Source organism: Xiphophorus maculatus, chromosome 7 (genome assembly GCF_002775205.1).
Source record: "Xiphophorus maculatus strain JP 163 A chromosome 7, X_maculatus-5.0-male, whole genome shotgun sequence".
Lineage (NCBI taxonomy): Eukaryota > Metazoa > Chordata > Actinopteri > Cyprinodontiformes > Poeciliidae > Xiphophorus > Xiphophorus maculatus.
In genome coordinates this window covers 20020616-20046654 of record NC_036449.1, presented here as the reverse complement: position 1 = coordinate 20046654, position 26039 = coordinate 20020616, and the positions used below count along the sequence as shown (strand labels likewise).

Below are 26039 nucleotides of genomic sequence, written 5' to 3'. Positions count from 1 at the left end.
TAGGCATATATAAGTGGCCTTAAACAATAAACATTGACTGACTTAAGAAAAAGTATATTTATTTTAAGTAAATATAGTTTCAATCCAATAAATGTAAATATTGAAATTTTATTTCAATAACTCATTTCACTAAGTTACACAGACTGCATACATTAGACTGGTGTTTTAAAGCCTTCATTTCTGGTCATTTTGAAAATGTTCTAACAGCTATTGAAATGAAACTTTTAAGATCAGAATATTACATCAGACAAATAATGTGTAAATATTTTAATACAGAAATATGTGCTTTATGAGAGAAATTTGATAAGAACGCTACAATAGCTACTTTGAATCTGATAAGCCCCATCAGATCTAATTTACTGAGTAGGATGTACAGTGTAGAAGTATTTGCCATGCTACTCACATATTTCTTCTGTTTCCAGGTACCCAAGCACATGTGTATCACAGATAAACAGAGAATTGTTTCCACATTTTGTCTTATGACAACCGCAAACTAAGAACAATCCCTTTTTATTGACATAGTAAATTCAAATCATTATAGTAAATTCCTGAATTTTACCTTTTTAGATCTCTTTTCTTTAATTATTAATTTAAGAGTCCAAAAATGATTCCATTTCTACTAGGAGTCTCTACATAATAAAAAACAAAGATAATATACTGAAGAATATTTTTAATTCAGAGAAACATACAATTACACAACTACTCCACAAAAACTATACAGACTAATTTTCTGAAAACACAAATGTATTGGCTGGATTGATTTTTTTTTCAATTTCCATTTTAGTTATTTCAGTCTTATGAGGCACTGAAAGCAAACATTGGTTAATAATACAAGTCTAAAAAGAAGAACTTTATTAGAATTTGTGCCGTATTTTAAACACATATGGGATCATAAAATGAAACATAATTGTTTTAATTTGCAAAGGAATTAGTTATTTGTGATAGCAAACAACCAATGTACCACAAGTTAAAAACCATTCAGAGTGAGTAAAATCTAGAAGAAATGTTAATCATAGTGAATAAAAAAAGAAAAAAAACCAGTAATTTAATGCTGAGGCACAGGGAGGAGGCTGAAGGCTGCAATGCAGTCGATGATCCAGGTTGAGGGAGCGGACCACACTTTCCCTCGTCTGACAACCGCCGGCTTGTAGGTTCCCTGTGGGTTGTAGATGATGTACTGGGTGCAGAGTGCCTGGTCAGAGCCTGGCTCTGCATGGTAGGCTGCTGCATTCAGAGTCTGTGTAACGTCGCTGTCAGGCTTTGGCTGCCGCCTCAGAAGTTGGCCGCCTCCTTCTTGCAACAGCTTGGCGAGCTCGTCTTTGGTTGTCCCCTTAAAGGAGCCGAGGAGGAAGAAGAAACAGCCATCGAAAAGTGGTGGAAGCTGTAAAAACAAAACTCTAGTTAATGTGTTATTTAGGTATTTGTCATGCTTGCATGGCTCCTAATTCCAGATGAATAATTATTATTCCATCAAAAGAGTAGCTCAGAAAACATGAAACACAAACTGATAAAACAGATCTGAGGCTCTTGTGTTTTCAAGGCAAAATAATTCTCCAAAAGATTTAATTAAATCTCTATGAAATTCATAAATGCTATCAAATTTACTGTACAAGTGCTTAACTTAGATACTTTGCCAATAAGAGATTTTCAAAAACCTCACCCTCAAAAGGAACTTAGTAGTGCTGCTGTTTAAAGCAGCACTGAATTAGAGAACTGTTCAAAGTAACTCAAGCATCATAGAGTATAACATTTCAAGTAATGATGTTCTTTAATTATACTTTAAATTAAGTTCCCTTTTTATCTTAAGTGTTATCTTTATTACTATTTATGATATCACATTAAAAGTTTGAATTTTTTTGTCCTTTCAGCAAAAAAATAATATAAAAAAGAGAAAAGCACTGTCCTGTCATTTGTAAAGCAAATAGCTACTTATATTTACATTGTCTAATGACAATACTAATTTGTATAAATTGTAGTTTTTCATGCTAAAACATCTCCTTTTTTTTCCAACATCAATCACTATCAATAATCTAAAGCTACACTAAAATGTAATTCTGGTGGCAAATGCAGCCTCAAGACGGAAAGTTCAGCTTTATTTTCTATCAAGCTCTCTTAATCCATCTGCTGTCTGGTGAGCAAGTAGAAATTTTCAAGCCTTGCAACAAATTCTTGTTTGGTCTGAGGTCATGACTCCAACTTGGCCAGTGCAAAGTGTTTGTCTCGCCATTTGAGGATAGTTTGAGCTGCTGTTTCAGCTCTTTTCTTTTTGACCTCTCAAAAAAAAAAAGAAAAACCCAAAAGCTGCTTAGGAGGCATAAATACGTGTATACTGAATTCAAATATATTAAACCTAAACGAGACTCTAAACTAAACATGCCTCTTTTGATTTTTTTTTTTTTTTTTGCTTTGTATTTGTGTGTTTAAACTTTACCAAACTACATCTGTTGATGCGGCTGCGCTGAGGGCCTTCTCCCGCTTCATGCTCAGCTTCAGGTAGCCACTTTCCCGCCTGCAGACATGCTTTCACCCCTGCCGACAAACAGATAAAGCAAACAAAATTAAGCTTGCAGCTGATTATGCTGACATGAAAGATTGCGACAAGTTTTGAGAGGATGACAATGCTCGTGACTACTCTGTTACAAGCTAGAAGATTTCAAGGATTGCCAAAGCTGAAGTTGTTGACAGAGAGATGCTCCCAGAGTTATGGAGTTAACGAAGCAACTATCATTGTAAATATTAGACAAAACTTGAAACTTGAACACAGTCCAACTGAAACTGTGACAGCCAGTATAAGAAAATGTAAATTTCTTTAAGGAGTAGAATGCAAATGTCCCACAGTGGCTGGAGAAATGTACAGCATTTACAGCAGCAAATTATGGTAAAAATGGGATTATGCATTTTGTATGCATATCAAGAGATAATGCATGAAAAAAAAAAAATCAAACAACCCATGAATCAAAGTTCTCTGTTAATGGCTATCATATTGTGGGAATTGTGAGATGGATGTAATGTTTTTCATAACTTCTTTTAAAAACGCATCACACAAGCATTACATGGTATGGATACACTTTCTTACCACACCTCCAAGCGAATTGCAAGATGTAAATAACTCAATCCAGATACGAATTTCAGACAAATCTAAATGTAGAATGTCCTAAAAATACTTACATACACAAATATAGAAACATTATACCTTCATCACAGGCAATTAGACATATTTTAAATTCATCTTTCCTCCACTCACAGTCAGGAGGAAAGTGGGAGAGAGAAAAACCTCTAGACATCATAGAGAACTTCAGCAAGTCACAATAACAACCATTACTGGTTATCTACCAGGCAAACAATTGTTTAGAAAGCAAAAAAGGGAAAGCCTGTTCTCTTAATGCCCTCAAACGTAAACAAAGTTTGCCGTTTATTTACATGTTAAATCATGTAAATAACATGGTTTAACAGGAACCATGTAATTTACACTATGATTATCAAGGGATGATGAATGACTGATGGTTCCTTCTCTTAGTATTAATATTTTACAGATGGAAAGTTTTGGAACAAAAAAAAATGCCATGAGCATTTAAACACAAAGGTTCTTCATCCAAACATTACAAGGTGTTGATGGTAACTACGCTAGGGGAGGTTGTGTGTTTAATATATCTGTTGCTCTATGACTCACTGCTTTTTAATAAATCGCTAACAAAACAGAACCATTCTCCAACCATCCACGTTTACGTCTATTCCTGAAAATTAATTCATAGTTTACGACTCAGTGACGGAAACAATTTTAATCAGCATTGTATCCATGGAAACACTTGCCCGACATATATGTTTCACCTCACAACCACCTCCGCAATCATTCAACAGCATCTTTATTTTCTGGAACGTTTCTCCCAGCTGTTCGGCAAGATGAGAAAATTAGTGTAAATGTGTGCAAGTGAAAAACCCTGCCACAATAACGCAAATTACATACATGCATATCTGTAGGAAGCAGTAAATAGAGTGGCACCATTCAACCCACTTAATTATAGTTTTGTTTCCTGTAGGGGAGCTAGGCCAAAGAAAAGGAGCAGATACTGAGGTTAATCGCTGCGGACGATTGTGCTTAGTGCTGAGGACTTATTAGCATATTTATTTATGTTCAGTTCAACTTCTAACCTCCAACCTTTGTGAGTCACTGAATGAGTGAGTGGCAAGATAAATGCTCCCCCACTGATTAAACATTAAACCAACTGCAGCTCATTATGACATGTGGATCAGGTCAGGAGGAGCTTAATCCTCAAACAAAATGACCTTGAAGAGATGCCCTGAGGTGCAATATGGGCAATTAGGAGTAACAAGAAGACACAGAACTTCAGTAATAAAAGAAACTCAAGTAGGCATGAGTACATGGTTAAATACACATGTCCAAACCAAACTTGAAAAAAATATTCAAAAACATGAATTTGGTCCACAAATTAGAATTTTAGGTAAACTTTCTATATTCCAAACAAGCTTAAACTTACACACCCCAGAAGAAATCTACTCATGCATCTTCACTAATCATTCAACATAATTATTAGTATTTTGAGTAGCCTTGTGAAGAAATCAATGCAATCACAAAGATTGAAAAAAACAAACAAGTATGACATCATTTGACAGATTTTACATAAATTAGCTTGCCAAATATCTTAGAGCTTGCTTAGTGGAATTTTAAAAAAGGTAACCTTATTAAGAAATATAGGGCTTCTTTAGTTTCGACAACTCGACTATTTGGGATAACAAAAAGTAAAATTTCCAAACAGCTGTACTGGCTTTTTCTGCATGTAGAAGGAGTCTTCCTTTCAACCTGCTGACTGGCAGTGCACTGTAACAAGTGGAGGAGGGCCAGTTCTGTCTATCTTGTTAAAAAGGGATCTAAACTAGAAACAGTATGATATAAAACTGCAATGTGCTTGTAAATGCAATTTTTTTTAAAGCTTTGGTATCATCAAATTAACCAGTCCAATGCTAATCGCCTTAAATTTTAAATGAATACCTCCAAATAATTTGCAGAGAAACCGGTTTTTATTTGACTGTTTTGTGGCCAATAAGTTTCTCACATAATTGTAATTCTCTCATCAGAATCTGTGGAGATTATTCAAATTGATTAGTTTCCTGGCATGGCCCCAACTGTTAGAGATGAGGTAATAAAAGGCAGAAGAAAAGGCAGCATACCCAAATTCTATAAACAGATGGACAATAAAATTTTGACACCATCACGTTTAACCCCAAGACAACAATCCTAAACCCAAATTTAAACCATTAAGTAATAGAAAAAGCTGACTAAAATCAAACTAACATAAATTCAGAGGTGGTTACTCCTAGATTTTCTACACTACAGCCTGCAGCATCTAAACAACACAAATAGACCATATCCAATCTCATTCCCTAAACATGACTGAATGGGCTCAAGTTCACATACAAAGACACGTTTGAGTCATCTGCATTCTGAACACAGTCCCAGAGAGAGGAGACCCGAGTCCAGTTCCTGGCAGTCATGCCTCTGGCAGGGTCATATGTTTCACAGAGGCTTGACCCTTGTTCAGATTCTCACTGCAGGCTAAAAAAGGGAAAGGTGGAACTTGTGAACTGAAAGGAATGCCCTTTCTCTTTCAACATGACAGCAACAGCAACAAAACATTCAAGTTAATGATCGTTACTTACTTCATTTTAAGTAACGGTTCGATCTTTCAGTTCTGAGATTGGTAACTAATGCTCTCTGGACACGCAAAGGAAAATCTGCTGGTGAATAAAATTGAGCGACTCGACCGTCAGAACAGTGATCGGTTGGTCACAAACAAATAATATGATCTTAGATCTGCCCACAGCCTGGATCATTTTAAATCGCTTCTCAAAACTAATTTCTATTCTTTGGCATGTATTTGAGGTCTAATAATGTAGTTCTTCTGTTTTGATACTCCTGTTTTTATCAACTTATGCTATTGCCGGTCTTGTACAGCACTTTGATGCAGTTTTATACCTGTTTTTTAAGTGCTATATAAATAAATTTGACATTGACATATTTTTCTTCCCTAAACAGTGAATAGATAATTGCTACAAACTATAAGGGCAATATAATGACATAGATTGTTGGGGGGGAAAAAGGAATTGGCGCATTTCAAAATTTACAACTCAAATGAGATGTAAAAGAAAACTAGGAATCACTATCAGCAAGGAAAAGCCTGACCTATTTATAGTTTTGAACAGATCTTGTACTAAAAGTTGAATTTGTGTTATTCCATTTCTATTATATTTTACTGCATGCAAAGAAGAAGAGTTAATGAGCTTTAATCTGTCATAAATAAATGAGTAAGTTTATATATATATATACTCACACACCTACTGTATATCTATTTAAATTTCAGTGACCACAAAACCTTTATGTTGTAAACCTCTAATCCTAAGTCAATATACTGCATGTAAATGAAAAGCTGTACCTATATTGATGCAAAGTGAATCATCTCCACACAACATGTAACACCTCATATCCTAAATTTATGGTGCAGTTTCCATTTCCTTTAAAGGTGCAACTGTAACTGATAACCGCAGTAGAAGTTTTGTGACTCACCACAGAGTGATGAGTCAGACACTTTGGGAAAGTGCAGTAATTGAAGCATGACAAGTAAAGAATTAGTTCAGAGCAGAAACTACAGATAGATAATGTGTTCCGGTTGGTAAATCCATGTTTTGATCCTTACAAGGGTCAGCAATAAAATACATTTTAAATTGATGTTAATATACATGTTAATTAGCATTTTGTTTCCTATGTTACTTATGTCAAATTTGTTTATTTCTATCTTACATTTTAAGAAATAAACTTAAGTTAAATTAAAAGGCATGGTTTAATTTTTATACTGAAGCATAAAAGAATAAAATTTTCAACTTGTGAAAAATCTATTTAATAGTTTACCCCCCACCACTCAACCAAAAGGAGAATCTTCTTAGACAGGATAAAATGTTAATCCTGCTTCCCTAAAATAACAGCAGCAGCCCTACAAAACATAATTCTGACAAAAGAGGTAATCCAGGACTTGGCCTAGATGACAGCGATGGCACACAAAGCCAGGTGACAATGAGAAGTCACACATACACCCGGACAGAAACAGAGTAGATGCCACAGTGACTGTCATGAGGGAGTGAAGATGTGTCAAGTGTTCAGCCAGCGTGGAGGAAAAAAGAAAACAAAAGGAAAGGGCTGAATGTGGTCCAAATGCACAAAATATTACAGAAACACACATCTGGAGCCGAACTGGCAGGCAGCAGCACTCCTAGCATTGTGCTCAACACACACACACACACCGACAGTGAAGTGATGCTACTGACAAATACAGCAGCAAAGGGCACGCCAAGGTGCCAGAACACTCTTTGACAGCTAGTCTCTTTTTCCTTTGCTGGAAGCCGGCTTACTCAGAATTTCTGCTTGTTAACTCGGTACTGGGATGGCAGGGGGGAGGGAGGGGACTAGCTGAGAATAGCAAAACTGGTTTTCGGATTACCAAAACAAGAGGAGGCAAAGTGACTAGGAAATCATTTAATTGCAATCGATATCGAAAACTTCTGGGGTAATCATTAACCAAATTCTATCCCCCAGTCATCCACCAGCCTCATCTGGCTGTCAGACATGCAAACAGGTGAGTGCACACACCACAGGAGCCACAAACTATTGATCTGAAAATTGCCTGTTGCAACATTTTTCTTTGAATGTTTCCCAGAGCAGTGCGTGTTCTGCATTTAGAAATCCTAACTCCACACAAGGAGTCTGATTTCAACGGCTTGCGGAGAGTACAAAGTTTGAAGACATGCTCTAGATTTCTTCGGCACTGAGGAGAATTAACCTCTTGCCTTTATTGCATAGGCAACCTCAAAAGTAAACTCAGTGTTGCTTAAAGTAGCAATTCGGATGTTGCCTGGGACATAGCGGGAAATTATAAATATATAAATCAATTGGTCATTGTAAAATGCTACAAAGTGATTTGCTATTGCAAAAAGGGAGCTTTGTCAGAAAAAAAACCAATCAATGTTGTGCTAGCCTTGCTCAGAAGAATTTTTTATTTTATTTTTAATTTACAGGTGCTAAAAAGTATGAAAAAACTGCAATGGCACTGCCTTAGGAAGACTGCGGTGAGAGGTTAGTATACTTCCAGCAGTAGCTTTAACATCAAATTCAAAAAAAGGTGCCCGCAGAGAATTGTTCCAGTCAGCAGCTCACTTCATACTTACAGCTGTATTTGACAACCCAGCAGCCAGCAAGAAGACCCAGGAGGGTGGAGTAGGTGGTGGGCATTTGTCCTTCTGGCACGACGACATGGCTCACTGGGAGAAGAAAACAAACATGTACAAACCCAAACTGAAAAGAGACACTTAAGGGAGTTGTGCTACAAACTTAAAATAACAGCAGTCTGTGCTTGACTAGATAGTTCCAGATTATGTGATCAATAATAAGGTATAAAGAACAAAGAAATATAAGAGGCCATTAAGGAGCAGCTTATTGTACATCAGACATGGAGACGTAGTACCTCACTACTGTATTTGTACTGGAACTTTTAACATGTTGTCACGTTATAACACACCAACATATTTTATAGGGATTTTATGTGGCACATTAACAAGAAAGCAGGGCAATGAGACATGGCTTTCACATTTTTGAGGAGGGGAAAAAAAAAAAAAAAAAAATCAGAAAAGTAAATAAAATCCAGTTAAACAAGCTGCATTCAGATGTCCTCTAATTAGTAAAAATAAAATAAATAAATTGAACTGCTTAATTTATCTAAGAATTAATGCCGGTATTTTGTAATGACCTTAGAAATTGCTATATTAGTAAACAAACAACATAATGAAGACCAAGTAGGTTTAGGTTACAAGACAAAATCCCCAATCTTTGACCAGCCCATGGGATACTGGTCAGATCAATCAAACAAAAATGAAAAGGGTAACACATAACTGTAAACCTGTAAATAAACAGCTGTCCACCCAAACTGTGCAGAGATCCACAAGTCATGTGGGAGAATCGGTCACAGCACACATATTAGGCATGCATAAATCACTTTTTTAAACGGAAGAATGGCCAGAAGAAAGCACTTGTTAAGGTAAGCCATTTTAAGTTCTTTTGCCGTTTGCTACAGACCATGAAGGGGAAACGGCAAGTGTGTTGAAGAAGTTGCTCAGGTCAGACGAAACCAAAATTAAACTTTTTCATCTGCATGCAAAGTGCTTGTGGAGAAAAACTGTCACCTTGAACACAATATCCTCATGGTGACACATGGAAGCAGTGTCATTCTGTTCTTTATCAGGAACTAGGCCTGCACGATAGTCAAAAATATTGCGTTCTGATATGATTGCTAAATATTGCATATGACCACATGATTGGTTAACACTGTGACAACCATTTCAATTAACCCGCATTTCCCAAACTACAACCTATATAGTCTATCTTCACAATGTTTCCATCATCCCTTAAAAATCTTCGTCATGTCTAAATAAGGACACTTGAAGGTCGCTCAAGTGGCCAAATTAAGTATTGGCAAGCAGAGTTTTCATGCATAAAACCTGAGCTATTATAGTCCACAAAACAGTGTATCCAACCAGCTCTTTGTGAATGCAACAAAATAGGTCAGAACTAAATCTAAATGAGCCTTTGGGAAACTGATGTTGAAAGGTAAAAAAAAGTCAAAAGTAAAGATCTCTAAACGTGCAAAGATGGAGGAATGCAAAAGTGTTGGAGCTGCATTTACAGCAAAAGGTGACCCACAAAGACATGGTTCAGAAGAGCCAAATAATAATGTTTGCCACTTTTATTTGAAGGTACTCTACTTTGTCCAACACTGCGAATGCTTTTAAAGTATAATATGCAGGGCATAACATTAGCAATCATCAGATATACACATAGCAAAACAACATACTCTCATATCTCAGTTTTTCAATTATACATTTAGAGAGAATGTAGATCTCTGGCTGTTGAGGTGATTTCATTCACTCCATAATTAGTCACTTTTTGGGTTAATAAACAAGTTTTGAATGAAAAAAAAAAGTGGAAATTAGAAAACTAATTTTTTTTTAAAAATTAAAAAGTGGAATTTGGGAAATAATACAACAGATTTCATAGGACCTACCTTAACCTAGCTACAATGAAGGTATACTTCTCACAGTGATAATTCGCCAGCGTTTCTCACTTTGAGTGAGTGACCAGGTAACCTGCTGTACACCTGTCAAACTGCTGCTGACAATGAAACAAAAACCAGAGCAGGGTTTTTTGCTATAAAAAGCAGGGTCACATAATAATAGGTTAATTAAAATTTAAATACAAGCTTATTGCCTCTTCATTCAATGAGTGAGCCGAGTTGACAAGTGCAGAACGAACATAATTATATCCCAGGGGTAAAATCCTTTTACATATTGCATTGAAACTATAGCATTCAGCTCGAAATGATAAAAACTAAAAAAAAAAAAAAACGTCTGGAAGTACAAACAGTCACCCCTGCAGCCAGAGGGGGGGAAACAACAAGAAGCTCCTCTGCTTTTCATTAGTGTGAATTCATCACTCTGACAGCACCTCCAAACATTTTATGAGGAACGATTTCAATTACTTCTGCTCTCCAGTGTTCTTCCAGCCATTACTATGCAACAGTGAAGGAGCTGCTGCATCACAATGATGTATACACCACTAAAAGCAGCCGTTTGCTACTGTTGAACCTTCATGAGTGATAATGCTCAGGTACTGACTCACAGCTTTTACAGTACAAATGGATCTATGTTTCTTAGTAAGGCATATGGAGCATAACTGTGTGTGGGGAAAAATATCATTTGAGTTTAAAAAAAAAACAAAAAACTCTAAGATTGCAGAAACAATTTCACCAAACATTAGAACTGCAGTGTGTGACTGTCTCTTCATGATAGATTTCTCATTCTTCCTAAATGGGAAGCTGGGACAAAACTGCCCATTTATATAACAATTTCTGTGTACTTCTAAGAATATTGGGCAAGAAAAGGTGTTTATGCAACAACAGCTGCATGAAGGGGCTGCAGTGAAAAACTGGCTGTTGACCAATTTTCACCTTGATCGACCTTCTTTTTACCTTTAGCGAATTTGCCACGTGAGAGTTTAACTGGTGTCCAAACGCCAGTGTCCTGCCAGTTTTAGATGAGTCTCTGCTCCAACACAGCTGATTCAAATGGTCCAATTAACTCCTCTGCATGTGACGCCTGCTAACGACCCATCAGGTAGGAAAACTGTTGCTCTGTGTTATCATTTGGGTCCTAATATAAAGAATATGTAATTTATGACTACTCATGGCAGGAAGACGAGAAAAAAGATATTTTGAATGCTGTTTCTTTCGTCCTATGCAATAGGTCCAAAAGAGAGCTCAGAAAAAACAAAAACAGGAATCGGTATCACGGAAAAATAAGTTTTACAATAAATGGAAATCGGCCAAAAATTCTGAAGGTGCATCTCCAATTTTTACATTTATTGTTTACTCCTGAAAATCTCAGTTGCTGAAAAGTTGTTAGAAAATAATGGCTGTCAAGCAATGACAATTTGCAACATAGAGGCAGAATTTCAGGTTTATTCCTGAAATAATTGATATCCATAAGCAAGAGTTAGTAAGTAAGATAAAAGAATACTACCTGAGTCAGAAAAGGTATCAACGATCCTTCCTCTCAGTAACACTCCCAGTTTGACTAGCTGACGCTGCTCTCGTGATGATAGCTTGCTGGCCAATAACATTAAAGTCTGATCCCTTCTCGCACTCTCGCTCGACTAAAATGAGACATAAGAACATGGTTATACAGTCTCCGGGCACTTAATGCAAGAATATCACCACTTGAGGGTTGCCAAATGCAAGATGGAAAAAAAGGATTATTCACTGATTTATGAAGACATACCGCAGAGATAGTGGCTGAGGGGCTATGAGATGTATGAGAATTAGCATATTGGATTCCTTCTGCAGCTTCCTGGAAAATCGCCAGCATCTCCTGGCTCACTGCATAATCTGCAGGACGCTTTCCATGTAGATTACTGCAAAGAGGACATACAATTTACAGATAAAGCATATCAGCGTTTCAAAGAATGTACCTCTTTGTGTATAGTTTGTAAAGATGAGGATGAAAAAAAAACATAAAATAAAACACAACTAAAGCAAAAGGACACACAAAAACTCAGGTGGTTTAGTGCAACAGGATGCTCCATTCTATACTCCGATATCTCATAAAGAATAACTTCTGATGTTAAACATAATAGTAACCACCAACAGAATTTTGTCAAGATTTGTATGTGTAAAAATGTAAAATTTCAGAGTACTATAGATGTTTTCTATATTTTACCAGTCTAATTTCAAGCCAATTTGTCAAGTATTTCCCACCCCCCACTTTGGCCCTCCTCACATTAGAATCTTTAGTCCAAAGAACATCTTCTCAATAAGAAATTAATATTCTTCCAACATGTTATCACAATACTTGCAAATCTAAGTCACAATCTCTTGCCAAGCAAAACTGTAGAGTTCAATAATCCCGTGTTGAGGGAAAATAATCTGGCAAAGAAATCACATACCAGCTGTTCGGTGAAGCTGTGCAACAATATATGATTTTCCCTTGATGAACAATAATCTTTGTCTCTCTTAAGTTTGATATGAAACTAAAGAAAACCGAAATATAAATTCCAGTTTTATCAAAGATCAAAATCATTTTCTTTCCATTAATACAGCACTCTTCACATTCATTGTCAACCCTGGTAAGATTGTAATAAATCATCATGGACACCTAGTGACTCTTAGATGTCTGTTCCTGCTCGAATTCCCCAACAGTGAGCCTCACTCCCCTCCTCAAAGTGCATGATAGAAACATCCTTGTCAAACTTCGTTTTATTTTTACTTTTTATTTGTTGATTTGTGTGTTGTTTCAGTTATTAAAACGGTTTCCTTACACCAAAATGAATTTGAATCCTGACTGGAGCCCTTCTTTACAGGGCGTACCTGTTCTCCCCATGCAGGCATCATTTCCCTCTGACTTCTTCGCACAGTTACAAAACATCTGATATTTTGAGAAATGCATCTGAAGAAGAAGATCCCCGTTTCTGTGGGGATTCAGCATATATTTTAAATCTGGTACATAGTACCCTTTTCAATACCGTGTGAGTAATGGAGGCTTAAAATCAAATCAAAAGCACCGCTATGAACAGACACTCAAAGATGATAAAAGTGCAACCATCTCCTGGTTACAAAGAGGATGTTGAAATGAAGTGCGAGTTTGAGAAAGCTGCCTGAAAGGTCACCTTGAGGAAGTGCAAAAGAGGAAAAAAAAGGGATGAAGAGAGAGGATGGCAGGAAGAGAGGATACAAATAGAAGAACCGAGCCCAGCAGGTCGTCTCTAAAAGATTAGGCGTCAGCAAAGATAACACCTGGGGGACAATTAATAGGTCCACTGGTCCATAAAATATTTCATTTGGATTCATTCTCCCAGTCGAATACACACACAAATATAAACAAACAAAGAATGTCCCTGACACTTCAACATATGCAAGCACACACGCTGGTGTGTGCATGCGAGAAGAATATGTTAAAATTTCAAGGGAAAGGGGGAAAAAAATCATGGCGGAGGTAAGGTAATAAACACTACAGGGCTTTGCTTCTGCTTAACCACAAGTTTGATTCTAGTGAGCATGAGCTGCAACATGCATCAAAACTAATCACTGCCACTATTTTGGGACTATAGAAGCATTATAACAATACAATAACAATTATAGCAATCTAAACAGTCTCTATAATAGTCTCTATAACAGTCTCTATAATAGTTTCTTATGTGTTATAAGATTATAAGGATGTTTTCAGTTTCTCAGTTCTTATGTTTTCATGCAAACATTTGCATTTTTATTCCACACAATAAAATAAAACTAATGGCAAAAGATTTTCATTTTTCGTTTAGACCTTCCATGTAAGTCGGCTTCAAACAGTATGCTGTGTATTTTTCTACTCTTCAACTGCATTTTCTCTCACAGTAAACATTATTTTTTTGCTCTAAAACTCAAAAAGAGAAATAAAGCTGTATGTAAACAAGTTTGTATAAGCTATCTTTTCTTCTTAGTGCCAAAGGTTTTATGGTTCGTGTTAAAATTAATCTTTCGGTGTAAGGCAAAAATGACTATTTGAATTATAAAGAGTGATGAGCCATGTTAGGTCAGCAGTTTGCATCCTCCACAAAATGTCCTTTCCTCCATGCCTATGAATTTGTGCATAGGTTAGACAAAAGACCGCTGACTTTTACTGCATATATGATTTTTAGATTTTGTTCAAAATTAACAGTAAAATTAACAGAGGATGTCTAGTCATTTCCAACAGTCTCCTTGCAGCACCTTTGCTTAAACCATTAGCAATATTTCAAATTTCAACAGAAAACAATTAGAGTTCAGCACATAGGAGCCAAAACTCTTCAGTCTGCACTGTGGCTTGGCAAGCAACTGCAGCAGACAGTATAGTTTATGGAGTATATACTCCAAAGATTGGGAACCTAATGACACCCACTCTCTAAAAGTTGTCAGACCCACATCATCTTAAAGGTGGCCTCTAAGGCTTTCCTGTAAACAAGCAAAGTTTTTGCTTACACTCAGTCTTTCTCACCAAAAGACATTCTGTGAACCATTGAGGTTGAACAAAGCTGGAGAATTATTTTGCCAGCTATAAAAACATAAGCACAGAATTTTAATTCATTTTGTTTCTTATTTTGTAATGACATGTTGACTCCGTCCGTCTGTGAGAACTGAATGCAGACAATTAAATAGCCAACAAAGGCTCCAGTTAGCACACATGCATCCAAATCTAAATGTTCAATAATAACATTATGGTAGAAAAGCATAACATGTCACTATGAGGTAATCAATATGGTATTTTTGCAAATGTCAAAACAAACAGCTAGAAAGTAATAAAGTTCCCAAAATAAATTCACAATTACCTTCTACTATTTAATGGCATTGCTTATTTGTTGTATGAGCATACATTTTGTAACTACACAGATCCAGTTTATATGCAGTACATTTTAATGATATGCGAGAACTGCATAAGGCCCTGAGTTGACATTAATTAACAACCAAATATAGGTTTTGAATTAGTGTATGGATTCAGCATTATTCCTCTGCCAGCTGTCAATTCAAACATACTGAGTAACTTCTTATCTATTTACCGTCATTTTTTGTACTTTAATGGTAATAACCAGTGGTAGCAAACTGCCTTTTGCATGTTCAGTGTGTAATTTTCAGGCCACTACTTTAACGTCCTAAAAGTTCAGCTGTGGTAATATTTACACCTCCCGCACATATGCAGAGCATTATTTTGCATATCATGTGGCTGTTCAGGTGTATAAAATACATTCAGATTTAAAACTAAGACTCATGTCTAATGCATGGTTGATTATGCAAATAAAGTTTGTGCTGCTATAGCAAGCACAAACACACAAATCTGACTTTTCACCCACAAGAACTGTTTTCCCTCAAAATCCTTATAGAATATTCTAGACAGACCTTTTATATTAGTCTTGATCTCTTATTATGTGCAGTTCTCAAAATGTCAATGTTTGCTTGACCCTGAGCGTGATGCTCACACTCTTGTCAAAATATATGACAATATGTTGAAGTATTTATTGTACATCTTAAAAATGTTCATAACTAAAACTTGAATATGAAAAAAGCTGAAAGAAAAAAGTTAAAGAAATATATTCAGTTTGACAGCCCCACCCAGCCTCTAATTCAAAGTCTGTTTCTTAATAGTTCATCAAGTCATTGTGACAACTCTTTCCCCCAGACACTAACGGCTGGGTTCTAAAGCTCAAAGAAATAGAGAATGGGGAAAAATAAAAAACACACACACAACCATGAGAAGTCCTGCCTGTTTGAGAAAACAGACCCACATCGAACAGGACTGGTAAAAACCAAATATGATGAATATTTGATTTTTATTTTATGCTTTGAGATGTCCATCCAGTTTAGCTTAAAAATCTTGCAAGATTGTAGTTTTGCTTTTTTTTTTCCCCACACCAGATAATAAGGTACTAAAGGTGTCATTTTAGTGATGCATTTTTTAAAGTCAGAAATACAGAATATTTTGCCTATTTTAAGTTGTAATAAAGATAATTTATTGGGAAATAAATAACTGATCCCTCAGACTGAATTTTGATAGTGATGGCTATATGACACTGATCTTTTACAATCAATACGCTTTCAAGTGCAACACAGCAGTGGAACGGGAGAGCAATGAAAGAATAGAATACAGTTAAAAGACAGAAACCTGTCATGCACACAGGCAACAAAAGAAGCCATCAAAAACTACTTCCAAACCCAGAGCTTCGTGCCAGTCATTCCATTAGGAATTGAACTGGCAGATGTCTTTGCTTGGCTTGTGTGAATGTGGCAAGCACGGAAGAAGTTTGGATGATGATTACATTCACCAGGCAGTGACCTGAAAAGCTCTCTGCATCAGTACTGAGAGGTTACAGAAGCGAAAAGTGTATGGCCATGCATTAAAGGAGTCACCCAAGCAATAAGACAAACAGTCAAGCAAGCAATGTAGAAAAAAGACGATTGGTAATTACCAAAGAAGGAAAGCGACCCTGATCAACTAGACTAATCATCATAACGATGACCTAATGTCTCCTACCTCATTACAAACAATGTTCTGCCCATCTACACTGCTTCCATAAGTGTTAGTACAGCATCAGGAAAGTGATAATAAGCATTAGCCTTGCATCTGTCCACCTATGCACAATTTTTTTTCTCACACCCTGTTCCTGTACACACACGGCTCATGAGTGATTGGGAAAAGAGCATTTCACCATTTCTGTATCCATCCAGTCATTGTCTGTATCCGGACAAGTGGATACAGACAATTACTTTCTAGCAGTCATTGGGTGAGATTTGGGGTACATGGTGGATAGGTCGCCAGTCCACCACAGGGCAATACAGAGACACACAGTACAAACACACATGCATGCACACACTCACATCTAGGGACATTTTTAGAGTAACTTATTAACCTAACAGTTGTGTTTTTAGACAATGAGAGAATCCACACATGCATAGAAAACATGCAAAATTCCATGCAGAAAGACTTGGAATTTGAACCCAAGCAACAGTGTGGGTTTACTACATTTAGGCAGGAAACTGAGGAAAACCTGCTTATTTATAAAAGGTAACATTTGAATTTAGTGAAAACGTTTTCCTTCCTGTATCAAAGCTTCCTTGCCCGATCTGTCAGTCTCATTTTGTCCAAGTAATCTACATCCAAAATTAAAATACTTTGTTTGATTAGAATGGGCTTGAGAGGTACATGTAATACAATTTGCCATATTTAGCAGGGAGCAGCTGTTGGCAACCATATCCTTTACCCTTAATGTAAAAAGTAAATATTCTGCATTGACAGAGAAACTTTTGTTGCCAAGCTTCAAAGTATTCATTACCAAGATGGATGAAAGTGGGCATGGGCCAGTATGAGGTTCTCAAGATAATAATGACTTGACTAAAACTACTACTTTTTCATTGTATCATGGCAATTTACAAACAAAAGTTTAAAGAAAGAAAATGCATTACATGATTAAAATTATTTTGTGTAAAACAAAAATCCTTCCTACTTCACCAACATGTTAAATTTCATATTTCTGACTTCATATTTATTGATGTTTGAGATATAGCTTTTAGCAAAAATATAGCAAAAGTCTTCAACAAACTTGGTCAGACCTCTGTCTCTTTAAAAAGCTCCTACTCTTTCCAACAATGCGCCTTCAGCACAACTTCATAACAATGCTTATGATGTCAATAGTTACAACTATTACTAGGAGAGTTGAACAGAAAAGTAGTCAACAAGACTACTTCAACAAGAAAAGACATATATGCAACTTACAGAACGTTCTGTGAGGCACCGAGCTGCAGCAGCAGCTTAACAATGGCTGCATGTCCATTCCTCACAGCATCATGGAGTGGAGAATCATTTTCATAGCCAGGTGTGTTCAACAGGGCTCCCCTTGCGACCAAAACCTTCACAGCTGCCAGGTGGCCCAGATTACATGCCTCATGCTGAAACAACAGGCAAAAAGGCTAGCAGTCATTCTGTGCAACTCATGCTCATTATTGTAAACTGTTATTTTCAAAAGAAGTCTATTACCATAAATTCTGCAATGAAATGTGTTTGGGTTTTTTTGTTTCCCACTTTGCTGTTTGAGACAAAAATATATCCAAAAACACATCATGTAATTGTGAAAGCAATGTTTACCTCTGAAAAATACCTCTACACCTTCAATACACTTCTGCATATTTTTTGATACCTAATCAAATTAATAAAAACTAAAACAAACTCAATCACCTTCACTTTTTGTAATTATTCACTATTTAAAACAATATTTTTCTGAAACAAATACAAATGAGGCTTAGAACTAATAACATTTAATTTGACAAAGTTTTTAGCCTGTGTTAATGATTTATTTTTTCTAAACAAAAGTAGAACTGCACAAAATCTGCACAATACGCTATTTTGCAGCATATGAAAGTTATATTTTAAACAATAGGAATTATATCTGGTGTAAGCATAAAGGACAATGAAGTAAATCCAAGTTTCCAAATATATCAAAATTGATGAATATAAAAGCATGACATCTAAAATATTATAGTGTACAGAATATTATGTCCAACCAGTCATTCTCGACTGTGATATTGCAATAACATTTGTGATCGTTTCATTGTGTACCTCTAATAAAATTATATGTTTTGGTTGTTTTCAGATTTTACAATTCAGCTAAAATGTTAACTATTTGTTTTAAATAAAAAGTCACAATAGGAAACACATAGCACAGTGAATACTGAGAATGAATTGCATTACAATATTTTATCTAGTAAATTAAACTTGCCTTTTATTATTTCTTACCGCTCAACTGTTTCATGCAAACACAGGCTATTTCCAGCCTTTTTTTTCTCTTTTTTTTTTAGTGCTGGCCATCTGTACCGAACAAATGTTTGTTTTACTCGCAGGAATTAAAATCCATGGATTTGTAAAGTGCACAAACAAAATCTGTTTCATTTTATTTGCTCAAGGCTCAACAATCCCAGAAAAGCAGACACTTGTATTATCTTAGAAGACTAATAAAACAGAGTTATGAAAGTGCTGCTGAAACTAGAGAAGTGAAAAAGACACATCGGGGAGCAGAGGCTCACATAAGTTCCAAGAAATATACAAGCAGTCAAATAATATTTCAAACTCAAAGCTGTATTGTAAGCATTTCAAAACATCAGCTGCAAACTGTCAGAGCTCAAATTGAACAAGTCTGAGGGGAGCTAGCAGTCACATTAAGGGATGTAATAAAGTCAGAGGCAAACACTGACATTTGTTCTCAAAGACAAAAAAAGCATGATAACCAAGGGAACAAGTGACAGCACTTCCAACATTTCCTGTTGAAGCAGAACTGTGTAAAAGCACAAAGCAACACACCTTTTAGGTTAGCCTTAAAGTTAAACAATTCCAGCGATTACAGTAATTATCTTACCAAGGATACAACACTCTGATAAAGTCACAGCAAAATCCTTTTTAGCTGTGTTTCACATAAAGAAAAGACAGTTAAAATTGTACTCAGGCTTCCTTTTGTTTGGCACTTAATATTCTCTTAACATGAATAGTGTAAAGGATTAGATGAAACCTAGTGCTGAATAAAAATGACAAAATTCCCCTGTGCTACATCTATTAAACATAAAAAAACTGACTTCTTGTCATAAGAAAAGCTAAAGCTTTGGTTGTTCCAGGCTGTTGTCAGAAATGTGTGTGGCCAACTTTTCTCGGGAGAACTGTGTGTATGGTTGAGCGGTATGAACTTAGAATTTTTTGCAGTATTCTGTGCTACTATTATGATAAGATTAAAGATGGTAAAAAAAAGAGTTCTTGTTTTATTTTTGGTAACTGTATGGTTGTGACTGCATGACAAAGCATTCATAGCACCAGAAACAATAATTTTTATAAAAAACATTTCCATTTGAAAACAGCTTCTTCAAGACGCCATTTACCAAAATGCACACAGTAACCGTATTTAATAATACTTATGAATTTATTGCCATTTATTGATAATCCTGTGGAACAGTGGAGAAAACAGCAAAAATAACATTTTCAATTGCATTGTAAGTTTTTTTTTTACTTATTTACCATAAATAATTGAAACTTACAATGATAAAGATACATTTAAAATCTTATGATAAGAGTGACATTTTTCATTCAGTACAAATGTTTCACTTATGCAAATACAGTCATGTAAAATATAATAATTAGGACACCTAATTGAAAACCTGATTGCTTTCCAAACACAGGGATATTTCAGATCAAATTTAACAACACTTAAAAACAACATAAACAAAAGAAATTTATTTTGTGATGAGAACTAAATCTTGACACCACCTCATTATCATAGATTCTACCAAATCTCCAAATAATTTAATTTCACTCATCAACCCAAAGAATGTTATTCCTGATTGCTGGTTTTTGTCCATGTTTTCTGTGGCCAAACATAGTCAGGCCTTCGTGTTTATTTTTATATCTTTTTGCTTCCATCTGTACAGTTGCTTAGATTGATGTATGTAGACTTACCAGTGGTGTCCAGCCGGCGTTATCTTTCAGGTTGGGGTCAGCTCCCTGATCCAGAAGTTCTTTGACAGAATCTACATCTCCCTGCAGGATACGTATAGTAAACAACAAACCTGAGGTGAGAATCACAAAAATGTAACGTCAACCCATATGAAAAAATAACACCCGATGCCTGAGGACAACACTCTGATAAAGTCACAGCAAAATGTGACTTTATCACACATTTTGTGTGATAAAAAAATCACACAAGTGACTTTCAATCTCCACAGGCTGATTGATAAACCTGTGGAGGTTTATCAATCAGCCTCCACAGAGAGCCATTGATTCCCGTGTCAGTGATACTGGGAGGGATTACAGCCATGTCCATGAGGATTACTGAACAGCAGAACATGCCTGTCCGATTACCTGAGTACTGATTTGAAAAGGATTGGGGTTTTTATTATGAAAGAATCAGTAAACCATAAAAAGGCCACAAAGTCATGGCCTTTCAGCACCTTTGTCTGTCAAAGGTGCTAACCTTTGACAGACAATTAATTTTTATCTTTGTAGGAGACAATAGATGCAGCATTAACTTGAAATCTAGTTCCTTGGGTAAAGTTGCGTGCATTTTAGCTTTAGCAATGTGATCGGTACTAAACATCTTCACCTTTATTGCAGCAAGATGTAGAGGGGTCTCTCCTCTGTGGTTCCTCTTCCTTATTGCAGGGCTTCCAGGGCTTGAACGGCCGAAAGACGACCGAGGACTGCACATGGATTTATTGTGGCTTTCTGAAGAAATGAGGGCTACTACAGTCGGACTATGCTGTTTACCTTCTCTCGGGTGTTTCTTTTTCTTTTCACTTGTGGGGCTTGCTAAAGTTAAACGCTCAGTGAAAGGTGAAGCTTTTCCACCAGGTGATTTTCTCCTTTGGCCTGAAGAAGCCCTCTGTCTTTTTGGCGTGGTTTCCAAGGAGCAGTTTCTCGCCACTGTTTTGCTTCTTTTGGAGAGACTCTCCTGGGGAGACGTGTTTGTCTCTTTTTTGGAATTGTCATCCAGATTTGGGTTATTTGTTGACGACATCTGACTGGATGTGCTCTGACCATGCTGGCTTTGGTGACTCAGCACATTGATCTCCCCTCCCAAGAGACTTACGTTTATTGTGCGGTTGGTCAAACTGAGTTCACAGACCTGCGAGGCGTCAGCCTGGGCCTCATCAGTCGAAACAGAAGAGCTTAAGAAAGAAACCCTTTTGCGGGACCCTCTTGCTCCAACAGCACAGGATGGCTCTGGTCCAGATGAGGGATTTTGGTTGCCTGTAATTCCCCACTGCTGGTTTATGGCCTCCAGCTTCTTCTTTTTCAAATTCTCTTTAGTCTGTCTACGTGTGGCACTGGTGTGCCCTTGAACCTTCCTTGTAGTAGCAGTTTTCTTAGATCTTTTCTTTCCTTTACTGTTTACATTACTTTCATTTTGTGAAGATGAAGAGTCTTGGGAGGACGAAGTGAAATTAAACACTGAAAGGTCCTGGCACTGAGCTGTGGGGACTTTGGACTGAGCAGCAGGCTGTTCTTCAAACGACTTCCTGTCTGGAGCAGTGATCTCTAAAGGCTTCTCCACCTTGCAGCGCACCTTTCGACTGCGAGGACTGAACCAGATCTTAAAGTTCTTCTTGCATTTTAGAACTGCAGCCTCCGCCTGCGAACTGACCTCAGCAACAGAGGAGTCTGAAATAAAATATATGAAAAAAAAATAAATAAATAAATAAAAAAAGCAGAAGTGATATATTTTAAGAACAAAACAGTAATCCCATCCTTGTACTGTGCTCGCTACAAATTTTGAAAGTGAATTGTTTTCAGAAAGCCTTTTTCTCTGTGTGATAACATTCTACTATGCACTAAAAATTTAAAACAATTACAAGAACAATTCATTTCAATGCAATCAACTTTTGCACACATTTGACAACACATTTACATTGCCTTGCAATATATAATAGTATAAAACAACCACAAGTATTCCAGAATTGTATTATTGGTTCAGTGGCAACAGAAAAGCTGGTCAGATCTGATGGGAACATGGATGGAGAGAAATACATAGAATACCCAGAAGAAAACCTGTTAGACAGGTAGATGGTTCCCTTTGCACAGAACAGAAATCCTAAATACAGAAATCCTAAATCCTAACTAGAGCTGCAGTGGAATGGTTTAGATCCAAGTATCATGTGTTAAAAGTCAAGACAATAAATGTTTTGCTAAGAGGAATTAGCATAAAGCCAGGAGGTAAACTACCCAAGAAAGTTGAAACTGCAGTGAAAAGTCACTATGGATGACACAATACCAGGAAAATATGTAATTGCAATACAATTACATGTTGCATTACTGCATTATAATTACATAATTTTAATGCTGTAATTATTATGATTTATCCACTTTATCCTGATTATATGATTATATACAGTTTTCTCACTGTGAATTGTGGTTTAGCATCTCAGGTATACGAAGAATGACACATAATGTGACTTAAGGGCAACTAAAAACCGAGCAATAGGCTGAATATATACAGCTCTGTAAAAGAAATGAGACGACTGTACTGAATCCCCATTGAAAACCTTATGGTTATTCCACCAAATTATGATTCCTGAACTTTTCCTGAGTTAAAACAGGAGTATCGTTGTTTTTAAATGAATATGAACTTGTTTCCTTTGCATTATTTAAGGCCTGAAAGCACTGCATCTTTTTTGTTATTTTGACCATTTCTCATTTCCTGAAAAATAAATACTACATTTTTGCTTGGAATTTCAGAAACATGTTGTCAGCAGTTCATTGAATAAAAGAACAATGTTCATTTTACTCAGAGTAAAATCAGAGAACTGACAATTTTGCAGTGGTCTCAATTTTTTCCCAGAGTTTTATATTACTGGTCTGCAGAATGATGGTGCATGTCCCTTTAAATATGATATCCAACCAAATACTGCATCCAAACAGTCATTTGCAACCACGACACCCTATTTCAAAGGTGATTGTGATTTGATATATTGTGCAGTTCACCTCAAAACCAGGCACTCTGCATTCACACTTTTCTAATATTTTTGGAAAACATGAATGCTTTTCCTTCCACTTGAATCACGCACCACTTCATATTTGCTCATAACACAAAATCCCATTAAGAAACAATGAAGCTTGTGGCTGCAATGTGAAAAACATATTTGGACCGACTGAAAGCAACATGTTGCTGCGCATGCATTTACCTGGTTGTTCTGTGGGATTAAGCAGGGACTCCAAGTCACTGAAGAGCTGTATGATGCTGCTAAGCTGCCTGTTGATTTGAATGTCCTTCACCCACGCAGGGCTGAGACACACCGCGCAGCCGTCTCCTGCCCAAGGGCCAGCACAAGACCTGAGCAATAAGCCTTTCTTAGAATGGAGTCCTACTTACATTTCAGTACAAAGAAATACAGTGCATCTATTGATTCCCCCTCTTAGTAGTTTCAAAAAAGAAAGGTTTGTAGTTCATACCAACTTTGGATCTAAGCACATTAGATTTCTTCATCCATGTGAACCTTATACTTTCAGTATTAGCATCATTTAATCTCTGCAGAGATTAGTCCAAATAAATTAAGTAATTTTCCACGCCTGAGGCAGAACGAAGACGACTCCCACTGTGGCTATTTTCATGTGTCATAGCAGGAAAACCAGACTGTTTTTTAAATACCTTTCAGGCATGCCAGTATGCCCTGCCAGTAAGCCAGCATCCACGCATTCATAATCTTGGCAGTCGCGCACTTAAATGCAACGAAGCAATCATTATCATTATTAGCTACACCTGTGTTCGGCAAATAAAAATTCCTGCCACGGTGAACGCCTGCCCGTAATAAGCATATCACAGCAGAACACCGTGAGGTTACATTACCTGCACAGCATATGCTCGCACATCCCCAGACACACTGGCTCCTCCATCAAATTTGAGCTGGGAAACAGGGAAAGGATTTATTAGTCTGTGCCGGCTTAACTCATTGCCACACAAAGAAAGCAATTGCAATGCAAGATGCTGTGGAGCGGTAATTAGGTTTTTGATCTTTACCATTTTGAGAGTATTAAAACCTAAATCCCTTTATCACAGAAAATAACTAGATTTGATACAACTCACCCTTCACTAAAATCACACGAGGAAAACTAAAAACACAAATGATCATTTGCAGGGACTTCGCATGGTGTTGCTTTTTGCCTGTATGCATTTCCAACATCTCACGCCATTTCTCTGAAGCTTATTTTTGCCTGGGGATTGTTTATTGAAATTCATCAGCTTCCTCATCCCTGGACTGCAGTGTGTACCATCAACTGTGAATTATTGTTCTCACAACATAAGGCTTTGTTTATTTTTCCTGCATGGTGGATGTGAAAAGTCTACACAGCCCTGTTAAAAAGACAGGAGAAATTAATGCAGAGTGCTTTTTACTTTAGCAGGGACTCCAACACGTACAAGTATGTAGATGAACAAGGTGAAATTCTTTAAGGGACAATTTTAAAGTATGTAGTTGCCTAAGTACACTGCTGTTGACTTATGACCAGAGTTGTTGTTAAGGCATAGGAAGATGTTCCTCTTCATCTTTCTTTTAGGAGGCTGAAACTTTCGCACCAACACTGACTGTTCATACCTTCCTAAAACTGAACAAAAACAGCCCCAAAGTATGATGCTGCCATCACCATACTCTAATGAGGGTTTGAGATTATAAGAGCTTGTGAACAATTACACAGCCACAATAGTTAATTTATATTTTTTAATAAAAAAAAAACAAAAAAAAACCTGTTTGATAAATCAAATTAAAGATGAGAACATTTCTGAAATACTTTTCCTTGGTTTAATTTTTTTACATCATAAAAAGCTGGCATTTTAGCAGAGGCAAATAGACTTCAATATCTTGAATACTGATATGAAAATATTCTCAATAAATGTAATTGCAAATGCACAATGGCGTCAGACACTCATATACTGTATTACCATTCTACAGTATATTACGGTGGGAGAAATCACTTCAACGCATCTAGTTATACTCGCTCTTTTGTCTTTTTCTGTTGCGTGTAAACATTCAGGTTAAAATGACGTGGTTATGCATGTTTAGACTCGTCGTGTATTAAAGCTAGAAGTGATTAATCCTGTTATATTTATTCCCCTCACAGGAATGCACCTCGTGAAACAGCTGTTTACGTTGCATTTTGCGTAGCTACGCAGAAAAACGGTTCGGATTCGCACCAACGTACCATTTGGAGCAAAGCAACAGTCGACGAAAGTTTGCAACCGCCTCTTTTGTGTTCTTCCAGCCATCTGTTTGTAGCGGTGTGGTGTTATCCATTTTTACAAAAGGAAATACTTCTATTACCGACTTGTTGTCGAACTAGCTTCTCCGATCCTGCCTCTAAAAAAATAAACCACAAAACAACAAACTACTTCCTGGTTCTTTACA

General features: G+C 36.6%; 1 protein-coding gene across 1 annotated transcript; it reads right to left on the bottom strand.

Moving 5' to 3' along the window:
• Nucleotides 1-653: 653 nt before the first annotated feature.
• On the bottom strand, nucleotides 654-26039 carry bard1 (BRCA1 associated RING domain 1). Its single transcript, XM_005800737.2, has 11 exons — nucleotides 25837-26039; nucleotides 24488-24544; nucleotides 23826-23974; nucleotides 21248-22305; nucleotides 20605-20685; nucleotides 17887-18059; nucleotides 11893-12025; nucleotides 11635-11767; nucleotides 8233-8325; nucleotides 2432-2529; nucleotides 654-1381 (listed from the first exon to the last, which is right to left on the bottom strand). The coding sequence occupies exons 1-11, from the start codon at nucleotides 25926-25928 to the stop codon at nucleotides 1046-1048; spliced, it is 2403 nt and encodes an 800-aa protein (XP_005800794.1). The 5' UTR covers nucleotides 25929-26039; the 3' UTR covers nucleotides 654-1045.